Source organism: Stegodyphus dumicola, chromosome 10 (assembly GCF_044657685.1).
Source record: "Stegodyphus dumicola isolate Sdum_Otavi_A_Nest chromosome 10, ASM4465768v1".
Classification (NCBI taxonomy): domain Eukaryota; kingdom Metazoa; phylum Arthropoda; class Arachnida; order Araneae; family Eresidae; genus Stegodyphus; species Stegodyphus dumicola.
This window is the reverse complement of record NC_140777.1, coordinates 160,631,864-160,647,249: the sequence shown is the minus strand read 5'-3', so window position 1 is coordinate 160,647,249 and position 15,386 is coordinate 160,631,864. Positions and strand designations below refer to the sequence as shown.

The 15,386-nt window shown below is 29.9% G+C and overlaps 1 protein-coding gene across 2 annotated transcripts in view; it reads right to left on the bottom strand.

The window, feature by feature from the left end:
- The window catches only part of Glys (glycogen [starch] synthase), a 106,161-nt gene that overhangs the window by 67,490 nt on the left and 23,285 nt on the right, over positions 1–15,386 (bottom strand). For both annotated transcript variants that reach the window (XM_085825771.1, XM_035370513.2), the window contains exon 4: positions 14,028–14,222. In XM_085825771.1, coding sequence (XP_085681897.1) covers positions 14,028–14,222 — 195 coding nt within the window. The remainder of the gene's footprint in view (positions 1–14,027; positions 14,223–15,386) is intronic.

Here is a 15,386-nt window from a genome sequence, read left to right as displayed (position 1 = left end):
AAGTCGGAGGGTCTCACAAACCACGAAAAGACACCATAATGTGAAATGACCCACCTTTCAAACAACCGGCAAACAGGTTCCATCAATTGTTAAGCAGCATATCACATGGCTCCGTCCTACTGAAACCTGTATTTTCAATGTTCAGATTAAGATCACGCAGTCTTGGCATAAAGAATGTTTCCAGCATATTACCATACTCAGCAGATGTAACTGTTGCTGCAATGCTATCCTCATGTTCAAAAAAGTAAGAGCAAATGACATCATGATATAATATAGCACTTTGGCATTATGTAATGGATGCTTGTGAAGTTCACAAGGATTTCCTTGTGCCTAGTTTCAGAAATTCTGTTTATTAACATATGTATTAAGGTAAATTGGTGTTCTCATTTATTTAACCAATGCCCATTTACTGAACTCCCTGTGTGACACAAAGTCTTGTGAATGTAATTGCTGCACAATCTGTACTGCGAAACTTTAATTCGTATATTATTATTTGCATACTTCTTCGCTGAATCTCCAGCACACATGCATGCTGTTAAACAAAGTGGCAAGGGGTCTCCTCAATGGAAACTTGAACAGCTACAATGTTCTTAGGGTACATACCATTTGAACACCATCTGCAGGCTTCTTTTTCAAGGCTGAAGAAGTTTCTTCAAAATTACATACGCACTTTGCAATCACACGGGCAGATGAGACATGACCATGTCTTAGCTGGTAATGCTGTTAAAATATTCTTTGTGCAGCAGTCACACTATCATCTTGCTTGTGAAATGCTGTCATAGTGATAGCACACTCTGCAACACTCCAATGCTGCTTGTTTACTACAATGGCAATGTGTTCATAACAACTATGCATTGGTTTCGAAAACCTGCTGGCACTACAGTGTTACCACACTAATGTTAAAAAATCCTATTTCCCTGCATCACCCTTCATATAAAAAGGACACATATAACTAGACTTAAAAAAGGAACTATTTAAATATTTAACACCTACTTCTTTGTCTAAATTAAAACAGAATAAAGCCATACTTTTAGGAAGCAAAAGATACTGGTAACAGGCATGGATTAAATACATAATAAATATTTATATATATAATCAGATTTAAGAAGGAACTATTTAAATATTTGATTCAACATTTAAATTGCATATTCAAGAAAATTTTTAATCTTCAGTCTTAAATTTTATGATTTTAAAATAGAATCAGAAATAAAAAAGAAACCAGACAGTAATTTAAAAGGTGATGCAATTAAACAAAATGTGATACATTGAAAGATACAGTAGAATTCCAGAAATCCGCAAAGCTTGGGACCAGAGGTTGTGCGGATTTGGGGATTTTGCAGATTTCAGGACAGAAAAGATAAATCATAATATTCAGACTAAAAGTGCAAAATTAATAAATTATTATATACATTATCGCAATAACTTATTACAGTTAAAAGTCTTTAATCCGGACTCGTTGGGACTTCGATTCTGGATTATAGATCATCAGTTTAAATCTGGTAAGATGTCATGCAATTTATTAAATAAAAAGCAATTATGATCTAAAGGGTATCAAAATTTACAAAAAAAAAAAAAAAAAAAGCTTAATATTTATTTGTTTACTGTATTAAACATTTCTTTCAACGTGTGCATGCGTAAAGCATACATTACGCATAGTCAAAATTAGAAAATTGCAACCAGAAAACTATTTGATGTGTATTCGTGATATTTATAATAACGAGGAATTTGATTTAAATCATATCAAAGACGGAGTACATCGAGATGAAATACTACATTTAGTAAGGGATTATAAGCTGAATAAAATAAAAACATCTGCCCTGAAGATAAGGATAGTGCTGACAGATCAACTTCCAGTTCATTGCGTGCTATGACGTCCCAACCCCCCGCAGAGCAGCGTGATATTGATAAACAGATTTAGGAATGGTTAGAGAAACAAAGGATATGCCTTTATCCACTTTTGTTTGATGGACATCGAAACATGCTTTCGCTTTGTAGATCCTTTGGCAGCTCCAGAATCGGAAATTCTTTTTGACGTAATCGAAAGTTCAAGCTTACTTTTATAAGATTTCTCTAACAGTTCGCAAAAAATAATAAGCCGGATCCAATTAGAAGATTAAGGAACAAAGCAATCTGCAACATTAACTGAAATAGATAATTAGATAATTTTAGCTTAGCTTATACCATCTGTTATACATTAAATGTGCATGTGTAAACGTATTATGCGTGTGCATAAACGTATACGCATAAAGTTTGTAGCTTTGAGGTCCGGATTATAGATCATTCTGGATTATGGACGTTCGGAATAAAGACTTTTGACTGTATATGCATTAAATTATTATTACATATATAAATTTATTACATTATTCATTGTATTATATATACACAGCATCGAGGTTTGCCGATTTTGCCTCATGCAAAGATTTTGGGTTTTGGATTCTGGTGTTAGAATCACTGTTGCTGTAAAATTTGAACACCTTTTCTTTATTTTTCCGTCTATCATACACAATCATATCGCAATTCCATACGATTCTGATATAAACCGAGGAGTAGGACCCTCTCCATCTTTTGCAGAATTTGCACTTTTTGCATTACCGTCAATGCAACATGTTTACGTTTTCCAACGTTGCAAGCAGTACTATCATGAGTGTGTTTCTTATCTGTAATTGTATTAAAAAGGGCTGAAATTTAAAATATTCTTAATTTATCCACAAAATATCCGGATAAAAAAAAAAGGCAGCAGTAAATAATCTCGTGAAATAACAAATAAGTGAATCGTGAACTTGAAAGAAGAGTTGAGTGAATCGTCTGCTTTCTTACCTCAATGCAGATTAGAGGGGAAAAAACTTTTATCATGATGTCAATAATTTGGTATTTCTGTTATGACTCATTATTATTCAGTAATTATTTTTTCTTCGATATTTCGTACACAATGTTGCGGTTTTCGGAACCTATAAACTGAATGTTTATATTTTGAGACGTAACGCGGACATCAGGAGTTGGCAGATTTTTGGTATTTGACTGTATTTATTTCTACTTTCAAATGAGATCTATATGCTCACTACTGCTTCAGCCCATTTAATTGATTTAAAGTTAGGACTTACTATTTAACTTTCTTTTTCCATGATATTTTGTGTATGATTTTCTTACACACAGTATCACAGTAAAAACATAGAAATAATATTTTTTTTTTCTTATGTGTCATTCTCTTTGTAATATATATTAATATAATATCTCACATTATAAAAATGTTAAACATAAGATAGATAATACACACACTTACATATAATGGAGTTGGGAAGAAGACTAATCGCTTAATGGCCAAATGTCTGGCATTTATATAAATATATACTGGAGTTTAAAATTAATCAAAAGCCAAAGTTTGAAAATAACTGAAATAGTAAATGTTGAGGGGGGGAAACCATCAAAGTATTGGCCATATATTCACATTCTATGTTTCTAATTTTAATTAAATTTATTAAGTTGAAAACTAAAGTCTCTCACAATTCTTTAAAAAATTTAAAGACATTACTTTAAATACATTGAGAGAGAGAGAGAGAGAGAGAGAATGGTAAGGAGGGGGGGGGATTAACCCTCATGGTTGGCAAGCCTAGGCAAAGGACAAAATGAAGAATATATATACATACAAATGAAAGATACAAATAATGCAAAAAATTGGAGAATCATGTAAAATTACAGCTCTTTTTGAAGAAAAAAATCATTCTCCTACAAGATCAAATGTTTTTTCAAATTTATTTCTGGAAGAGTTTAAAAACAAATCTGCTCCAAAATAAACGGTGCCAAAATATAAATAAAAACCAGTTATACAAATAACAAAGTTAATATTTTTTTATTAAAATATGTAAGCTACTCTTTGAACCTCATTAGAAATAGGCCAAAAAATTACTAAAAACTGTAAATAAATTACTTAACACTAGAATAAAAATTATAAAAACTGCCAGGTTAGAGAACAATGTCATTTCACAAGACCAAAATGATTTTCAGTACCAAAAATAATTTAAGAAATCAAGAATGAAAAAACAAAATTAGCTATACAAAGTTTAAAGAGTTACCTGTAATAGCCCCATATTCTAATATTACTAATAATATGTAATAGTCTGGTGTAATCAAACAGTTAATTATAAATAATGATCAACATATTATCTTAGATTACTTAAAAGTACATTGAAGAGTCGTTACATCGACCACCTTGTTAATGACATGTAGGACCGCCTTTAGCACTCCAACCAGCCAACACCCCACATGACATTGACTCCATAAGTGCTGAGTTAGTCTAAGATATCTGATACCAATCACTCACCAGCTAGTCCTGCAATTCCTGAACATTGTGAGGGGGTAGCATTTTTTTAATTCACATTTGGGACCACAAGTGCTCCAATGGATTAATATCAGGTGTATTTGGAGGCAAAGACATGACTTGAAAAGTCACTAGAATGTTCCTTGAACCACTCCCTGACCATTCAACTGTTTTGACATAGTGCACTATTCTGCTGGTAAACATCATTCCCCACCAGAAATACTGTTGTCATGAATGAGTGAACATATTTTTTGATTATTTAAACCATAAATGACATTGGAATATTATTTAGTTGTTAATATTATGTAGACATCAGGGATTATCCTTTGGGGATTACGGGTCCTAATGTGCTCCATGAAAATATTGCCCATACAATAATACCCCGACCACCAGCTTGTCTCTGTCCAACTGTGCATCCGGGAGTCGGGGTTTCATTTGGAAATCGGCATATTAGCACATGCTCATTGATGTGATGGACCAGAAAGCATGATTATCTGGACCATGCAACTTTCTTCCATTCTTTTAATGTTCAATTCTGATGTTTCTTGGCCCACTGCAGACGCCAATGATGGCAATGGTGTGCTGTTAGTGCAGGGACATGTTTTGGCCTCCGGCTGCGTAGGTCCATTACACAACAATGTATGCTGCACAGTGTGTTGAGAAACACTGTCTGGGTTGTCATTCAAGTTTACGTGTATTGAACTGTGTTGAACATATTTTTAGGAGCTCCTAAAGCGAGAAAATTGAATTGCATAAATAGTTGTCCGAGGTGAAAAATTTTTATATCATTTTAAAGCCCTAAAAAAGATACATAAGAGGATGTAATCTTTAGGAATATATCACCAAGGACTGAAAAGATATTGTCATTCAAAGTTATCAAGTTCGTAAGTTATTAAAATTTAACAATACTCAATGTTAAACTAATATTACAACGACTGGAGCCAAATCTTTTAAATTTCCTATATCTCTGTGAAACTCAACATATTGTATCAAGAATTACAGTACCAGATAGCAAAATTTTCTCTTTCAGAATATATAATTTTTATATAAATTTATGTGATATTTTTTCTAAATATATTGACTAAAATATTGAATTTTCACTAATATTTATTTTTAAAATTTATAGAAAATCATTATTCACATATCAGTTTTAATATAGGTCATGCAATAATTCCTTTATAAGATTTGTATTACATATATTGAAAAACTGTTTATTAAAATATTTCACGTTATCTTTCTTATAATAATATAACATAACAAGGATATAGACAACTCAACTTTGTAACATAAACATTAAAAATAAATATTAATTTAACATCTTTAATCCTTATATATTTTTTTTTACAACTGAACTCATAAAGTATTTAAAATAAAATAAATAAGATTTGCATTGATTTACTGCTTGCAACCCTATAATGCATAACTCTAGATCTTCAAGTGTAACATCACTTGATACCTATCATTCGACTGATCCAACGGCTGTTCTTCAGCGTTTTAAACTTTCAAGGATTTGCAATGATGCTAATTCACAAAGCACAGTTAATAATATTGATAATATGGATCAAAAAATTCAAAACGCTTATGAGGAATGCATTTCATTACTACAAACTCGAATATCTGGCAAAAGAGGTCTCTCTAAGAATTTATATCTAAAAGTCAAATCTTTGATTGATTTTATAAAAGATTCAAAACTTGCTGCAAAAAACATGCATTCAGCTTCACTCTCATGTGAATTTAATGAAATAAAAAGTTCTAATGATATTAGTCATCATATCAATTCTAAGAGATATATGGATTCAGCAACTTCACCTATCAGATGTCATACAAAAAAATCCTATGATGACGCAGCTCTCTCACCAATCAGTTCTAACTATGAATACGAAACCAATTTACAAAATATATCTTCACACAAGCAAAGGATTTCAACATCAAATCAAAGTCCTTCTCTGCAACAAAATTATATCCAGGATGCAAACAATAATCCACCCATAGGTTACAACGACATACAGATTTTACCACCAAATGAAGAAAGTTTTATTTAACATCAAAATATCAATAATGCATTTATATCTCCTATATCTCATGACCAAATACAAAAGGAAAGATCCAGATCTTATGCAGAAGTAACCAAAATTAATAAAGATCCAACTAAAAGACAGACTCCAACACTTCTTATTATCCCAAAGGCACAAATGACGAATCGTGAATTGCAAAATAATTTAGAAAAATACAATCCAGTTTCCGAAATGGGTGTAAAAATTCAAAAGATTTCACTTATCCGAAAAGGTGGTATTGCGGTTTCATGCAATATCAAAGAAGAAATACTGAAGATTAATTCCATATTGGAAAGCAATAAAAATATCAATAATTTAGTTTCTTTCAAAATACCTTATAAAAGAAAACCTAAATGCACAATAAACAATCTACCTAACAATACTGGTCCAGAAGATGTCACTGAAATAATTAAACAAGTAACTAATTTGGATGAAAATGAATTCATACCCTCTTTTAAAATAAATGACAAAAGAAACAATGGAATAAAATGGGTAATTGAATGCTCTCCTCTAGCTTTCAAAATACTAATGAAACAAAATATTATAAACTACGGCTGGAGAAGTCACAAAATCGCAGAATTTTTTAGATTACGTCGATGTTTCTTATGTCAAGACTTTTCACACTCAGTCAGAAATTGCAAACACAGAAACTATTGTGCATTCTGTGGCGGCAATCACAATATCAAAGAATGCCAAGCAGAAAAAAATATGTATAAACTGCAAATTACATAACGATGCTAATAATACGGACCTTAATACATATCACTCTGCTTATGCACCAAACTGCCCAATATATCAAAAAGAAGTGACCAAAGTAATTACAAGAACCGAATATGACATCTTAGATTAGTTTCATCTTTACCATTAACAAGTTAATACCACTTCTTCACTTTAATTCACCAAAACAATATAATTAATATGTCACCAATACTAATTAAAAATAAAGAATTTTCGACTCTCAAAATACAACAAATTAACCTTCAAAGAGCCCACTCTTCTATGACAAACCTGGTCCAAATTTCAACTGAGCTCAATCCAGACATAATCCTCATACAAGAACCTTACTGTGTCAATGGAAAAGTCAGCGGAATACCAAACTGTTGGAATTGTATTCAATATGAATCTTCAGATAAATCTTCAGTCAGATCAGCTATCCTCATCAATAACAAATACTTATCTCCAATAATAATCTTTACAAGTAAAGATATAGTCTCCATATTATTAAATAATAAAGAAAATCAACTTATCATCACCTCCTTCTATGCATCGCCATTAGAAAATTTAGAAAATAACATTACAAGCCTTTCTTCAATAATAAGGAAACATTCAAAATATCAACACGTAATAGGAGGCGACTTTAATGCCCACCATACAATATGGGGATATAATAATATTGATACAAGAGGTGAGCATGTCGAAGATTTTATAGCAGAACATAATTTAATTCTTCATAATAATGATAACAGCCTACCTACGTATGAAACAATACATGGACGTGGATGGCCTGACTTAACTTTAACCTCATATCAAATAGCTAACAAAATTTTATCATGGGAAGTTTTAGATACCATATCGCTATCTGACCATAAAATAATCTCATTCAGAATAGATCTTAATTTTGAAATAACCTTAACTCATCGGTTTATAATTAATCCAAGATCTCTTTAAGATGCATCGGGAAATCAATAATTCATCTGATAAAATCACACTCAATAAATCAATGGAAAATCTTACAATATTCATACAGCACTGCTGCAAACAATTATTTATAACCCAAGAACCAAATAATAAACTTAACTTAAACTGGTGGACTAAAGAATTAAGAATACAGAGAAAAAAAAAAGAGCATTCTATAGGAAAATGAAAAAAGCCTCCCTTCAAGAACTGAAAGATAAATTTTACATTATATACTCACAACAAAAAGCAATGTATAAAAAAAATGATACTATCAGCTAAAAATAAATGCTGGAGAGATTATTGTACCAAAAACACAGAAAGATATGGAAATATTTACAAGATCTGTATGAACAAAGTTTTTAAACCAACCCAAATCTCCGCTACTTCAAACCTCAATCAATCTCAACATCAAGATCAAGATGCAACTTTAATAACTCTTTCTAATATCATGGAACAAGTTTTACTATAAGACTCCTCTCAAGAAGATACTCCTGAACAATTGTACATCAGAAATAATAATACAGCTCCAGATACAATGGATGACTTTCCATTTGCATTAAAGGAAATCTCTAATATAATAAAAAATTTAGCAAGAAATAAGGCACCAGGACCAGATGGAATACCTAACCAAATAGTCCAACTTATTCATTCTATTGATCGAACTATTTTCTTAGATCTCAGTGATAAGTGCCTACAATTAAGCACATTTCCTACTCATTTCAAAACTGGTCAAGTCATTTTGTTTAGCAAACCAAGCGCAGATGCAAATACTCTAAAGTCATACAGACCAATCAACTTATTACCAGCAATAGGAAAAGTCTTACAAAGAATAATAGCAAATCGCCTACGACATCATCTAACAAAAATAGAATTTATCAGCAATAATCAATTTGGATTCATCCCGAATAAATCGACAACGAATGCCATAGATTCAGTAACATGGAGGGTGGTCAGTGACTGGAAAAATGCCCACAGAATAATGCTTTCAGGAAAAGCCCACACAGAAAAATGCTCACATAGATATATGCTCACACGGAAATAAGCCCACTGATAAATAAAAAACGTAGAAATATCCTTAGATTAATCAATCAATAATTAATCGATTTGAATATCGTACATCTACGTGAAAGAAACAATATTTAAATTACCAAAACATCTACCATATATATATATATACAACTGTAACACTTATGTGTAGATTCAGTTGTCAGTTGCTATATAAGATTAACAAATGGGCAGGTTTGAATTAGGAAAAGGAGAGAAAGAAGGAAGAAAAATGAAACAGAATATACAGTGAAAAATTATTACAATTTTAATTGTTAAAATAATAAGTTACACATTTTATAATATAAACATTAGGAAGAATAAGCAAACATAAATAGATATTTTATTTAAATTACGTAAAGTACCTTATTATATATAAGCATTTATAAGAATAAGCAAACATAATTAATTATTTTATTTAAAGTATGTAAAGTACCTTATTATAAATAAATCACAAATATATATTTAAAAAAGTATGAATACATAAATGTGCTGAATATTAGCTAATATATGTAATATTTAATTTATCATCTACTTCATAATAGTTTTTTACATGATTCCCGATTAGCAAATGTAAGTTTTCATATTTTCTTTCTTTTTTTCTTTTTTTTTTAAATTTCATTACGTCATGTATTTACAATAGCTAATAATAAACATTGACAGGCTAAATCTTTTATGAGTCCGCCAAATAAAAACCACATACTGGGATGGATACAATTAAATAATGAATTTAGTACCTTATGAAAGCTTTCGTTACAATTTTTGGTTTAGTTACAATTAGCTTTCGTTACAATTTTTCCAACTACTAATATACTCCAACATCAGCCTCGCATGCACAGTGGTTTTATTCCTAGGTGAGCCCATTGTTATAGATGGAGGGTGGTCAGTGACTGGAAAAATGGCCACAGAATAATGCTTTCAGGAAAAGCCCACACAGGAAAATGCTCACATAGATATATGCTCACATGGAAATAAGCCCACTGATAAATAAAAAACGTAGAAATATCCTTAGATTAATCAATCAATAATTAATCGATTTGAATATCATACATCTACGTGAAAAAAACAATATTTAAATTACCAAAACATCTATGGTGTATATATATATATATATATATATATATACAACTGTAACACTTATGTGTAGATTCAGTTGTCAGTTGCTATATAAGATTAACAAATGGGCAGTTTTGAATTAGGAAAAGGAGAGAAACAAGGAAGAAAAATGAAACAGAATATACAGTGAAAAATTATTACAATTTTAATTGTTAAAATAATAGTAAATATAAGTTACACATTTTATAATATAAACATTAGGAAGAATAAGCAAACATAAATAAATATTTTATTTAAATTACGTAAAGTACCTTATTATATATAAGCATTTATAAGAATAAGCAAACATAATTAATTATTTTATTTAAAGTACGTAAAGTACCTTACTATATATAAATCACAAATATATATTTAAAAAAGTATGAATACATAAATGTGCTGAATATTAGCTAATATATGTAATATTTAATTTATCATCTACTTCATAATAGTTTTTTACATGATTCCCGATTAGCAAATGTAAGTTTTCATATTTTCTTTCTTTTTTTCTTTTTTTTTTAAATTTCATTATGTCATGTATTTACAATAGCTAATAATAAACATTGACAGGCTAAATCTTTTATGAGTCCGCCAAATAAAAACCACATACTGGGATGGATACAATTAAATAATGAATTTAGTACCTTATGAAAGCTTTCGTTACAATTTTTGGTTTTAGGAGATTTTTCGAAGGCTGCATCATAATGATTCCACACTTCGATTGGAAACTGTGGTCTTCTAGATCATTTTTAGCTTCAAACTTAAATAACTACATTCAAACACCAATTTCTATAGATACACATCAAAAGTATGCAAAAATAGAGTAAACAAACAAAAATTAACTGTTGGCAGTTAAAGGAGTAAACATGTCGTACAGGGGCAAGTAGTATAAAATATTATAGTACATGCAAAATTTTACTATAGTTTTCATTCTTTTATTGTTTATGTGAGCATTTGTCCAATATTTTTTTCAAATGATCAAATAATTTTTCTTTAAACAATTCAAGTATATGTACGATGTTCAAGATTGATAAATGTAAGGATATGTTTATGTATTTTATTTATCAGTGTGCTTATTTCCCTGTGAGCTTTTTTCTGTGTGAGCATATTTCTAAGTGAGCATTTTTCCATGTGAGCTTTTTTCTATGTGGGCATATTTCTGTGTGGGCTTTTTTCCTGTGAACATTTATACCTGTGAGCATTATTCTCTGAGCATTTTTTCTGTGTTTTTTTTTTTTTTTTTTTTCTTAGAACCAGGTTGGTCATATTGCAATGGCTCTTCAATAATAATTTTCTGCCTCCTTAAAACTATGCTCTCTGAACACAGTGATATAAACAGGGAAAAAGTAAGAACAGGAAACATCCCTACTACGATTCATGTTCCATCCGTGTTATCATCAATAAATCGATCTGAATGGCACATCTATATTTGCTTCCATAGTCACAGTTAGTGTAGTTAAAAATATCTGATAAGGTATGATGATGATCTCTTCTTTGCAATAGGTTCATGCCAACAATTTTCATCATACATATATCATTCCAATGTCATTTATGGTTTTTCATTGCAATGATTAATCTGCACAGGAAAATGGTATTGCCACTCAAAATTTTTGAAATTTTTTCACAACTGCTCTATTATTTTAAATTATTCTATTCTTGAGTGCTTACCTTCAGATAATACCTGAAATTTCATTTCAAGTGTATGACTGAATAAGTCACTAAGGGTTCATATATCTGGGAAGTTTTTTTATGACCACCCTGTACAGTAAATTAATAGTATTTTAACTTATGGAAAATAAATAATGAAAATAAACATTTAAATGTATTAGATTAAAACTTTAGTACATGCAAAAACAGTTTGCTATTATATTCATTCATGTAATGAAATCTGTACTTTTTTCTTTTGATTGATCCTTTTTCTAAAACAGTTTGAAGTTCTTAAAGTAAAAGAAACTTCTTATTAGATTATGAATCTAACTAAATCAAAATTGTCATTGTGAATCACACAATCATTGTGAAGACTTGCTACAATTTTTGCTGTTTATTCAATCAGAATTTCTTTCTCAAAGGCAGAAGCACTGACATCTGCCTGCTTTTCAAGTTTGTGTTAGTAATGATACCTGTTGATTTTGTTCCATGATTTCATTTTCAAGCAGGATAAAATTTATTACATATATTTTTATGCAAGCAGCAATTAGCACCATGTATCTTCAAATATTTTGTCATTATGCTTTACAAACTGTTCTGTGGATCTCTCATGTATTCAATAACATTCACCAAAGAAATTTTCTTAATTCATTTATATATTCTATTGAACCATAACATGCTATTCATTACAATCATTAAACCACAGTGATGTTAAAAATTCATTGATTTGAAAATTCCATAATCTAAAAGCAAAGACTTGTATTGCAATGAGAAAACAACAAATCAGTATAAATGACATGTTTTGTGGCTAGTCAACAACCTGGCAGGTTTCATCACTTTCTTCCCAAATGTACAGTGAAGGAGTCTGTGAAAAGTTCTACATCACTTAACCTTCATCTAAAGATATCAAATATTTCTCTTTTTCTTCAAAAATCAATAAATTTAAGCAGAACAATGAATCTGTCTTCAATGCACCTTGGAAATGCATTTTTCCCCTTTTCATAATTTTTCATTTATTTTATTATTTATTGAAATTTAGAAACTAAAAAATATGATATACAAACAGCTTGCAACCAGCTTCATGCAATACACCAGCTTGATAATGCTGCCCTTTGTCCATCTCTTCACACCTGACACCACTCTGTAACACTGAATTTTGCCTGTCACCCTGTGTACAACACTAATATGGTAACACTAGCATTTGTCCACCACTCTGCATACTGCAGTAATGCATGACAACAGCATTATTAGCAAGCTTTACATATGACACCAATGTGGTGCCATACAATGGCAAAGTGTTAATATAAGTAATACCATGGAATTAAATATATATGAGAGGTTATGCTATGCTGAAAAAGGGTAAAATTAATGATTCAGAAATTATTCATTTATATTTTCAATAAAAGAATAATATTGCTGTTACAGCACAAATTTTGAGTTTAACTTTGCATAGATTTATTTTGTATGCAAAATACTTCAGTTTGAACCAAAACACTTTGATGGTAACATTAATACATCATATGATAGTCTTGGGCAAATTAGTCAGTGCTCATCTTAAGAAAAATATTATATGTGCTTATGATTCTACCTGAGAAGAAGAAACTGCAGTAAAATTTCTACAGGAAGGATATATTTTGTTATGAAATCACTAGAGGAAACCAAATGGTTGAATCTGTTCTTTTAAAGTGATTGTCATGAAACTTTCACCAGAACAAACAAAAACCTGCTTCTAAATAGATTTCATAGGTATCTACATGAATAATTTTTTTTAATTATGCATAACCCCCCTTCTGTACACTGTAAACTGTGCCAAGGCGACTGTGCTGATACATAAGTAACATGAAGTAATCAATTTTCACAACCTCATTCTTTAGATTTATGCTATCCATTATGTGATACAATGAAACTGCTTATAGTATATTAGCTTCAGCAATTATTGACATTAAAATTACTTAGACTTGCATAATATGAAAAGGTATTATGACACTATTTTACAGAAAAGATTACATATGGATTATTTAATTTAGGCAAAGCACAGGCTGGCTATCTGTCTAATCTACCACTAAAGTTTGACAGTAGGCAACCAACAAAATCTTATAACAAGGTAAATAATTATTTTAGGAAGGTGTCAAAATTATTATTGTAAAAATATTATAAAATCAAAATGTATTATGATATAAGCATATTACAAGTACCTTATCTAAATTATTATAAAAATCTAAATTTGCAGCACATAAATAACGTCCCAATAATGTTGCATGTGTTGTGAAAACAGTGGCTACATCTAGATGTCGTGTTCGACAAAGTATGAGCCCAATACCAGCTAGCCATTCATGAAAGTGGGCAACTATGTATGGAGTACCTCTCTCTTCTTCAATTTGCTTATTAAACTGGAAAAAAAAATCATAATTATTTTCAATAGAGAGTTAAGAACTAACTTCTGTTAAAGATACTAAAAGAAAAATTATAAATGCAAATTAGAAAATACAATTTTATGCATCGCTTGAAAATAAGGTCAGATTTAACAATTACTCTAAACACATATTATTTTTAATGACAATATTTTATTTCCTTTATCAAAATTAATTTATAAGAAATATTTTAATCAAAATAATTTTTTATTCTAGTAAAACACCCTAAAATTTCTTATTTTACATTACAAAAAGCAAACAAAATCTTTCACTATTATTGATAACAACAATGCTTTGTCCAATAAAACTGGTATGTACAGGTTAAATTATTATAACTTTTAGAACAATAATAAGAAGTTCAAAGATTAATACCCGCAAAATAATATTTTAAAATTTTTATACTGAATCCTCAAGCATTTTTAACTATAGGAATATCATGTATCAGTATTCTATCTGTTCCTTTTTATAATTATGTTAAATAAGTTATATTGAAGGCACTTTTAAGAAATTTAAAACCACTTCTTTTTAAATGGTTTCATTTTCTTGATGACAGCTACTTTATATAAGCAGATAAAAAGCTACACTGTTTTCAGATTTCTTGTAACAATAATTCTCAATATTTCAAAATACAAAATGTAGAGAATTTAAGGCTACTGTAAATAGAATTTACTGCTACTGTAAACTACTATTATATTTCAAATAATTCCTATATAACTGAAAAGAGTGACATTTACGGTATTAGTAATAGCACTAAATCCTTATTTTGTTTACTCATTTTTCATATCCTGTATTTCCTTTTTAGTTTTTAATCATTTGAAGAGTGATTGCTCTGTAAGTAAAAACTAACATAATTATATTTTTCTGTATTTTATTTTTTTCATTTTGAATATTATATAATAGTAATAACTACACTTCATGCAAAGTTTAAATGGCCATTTAAATATATCATCAAACAACATATCAAAGCATATATTATGGAATAGGAAAAAAAAAAAAAAAAAAAATTCCGATAATAAAAACAGAAAATTCAGGTAATCAAATCAGTATGTGATCCCCATTTTAGTCAGCTATTTACATTTTAAATGGCAGCACTTAAGCAGCTGTTGTTTTTAATCATTTGTTTTCCCTCCCCCCCCATCATTT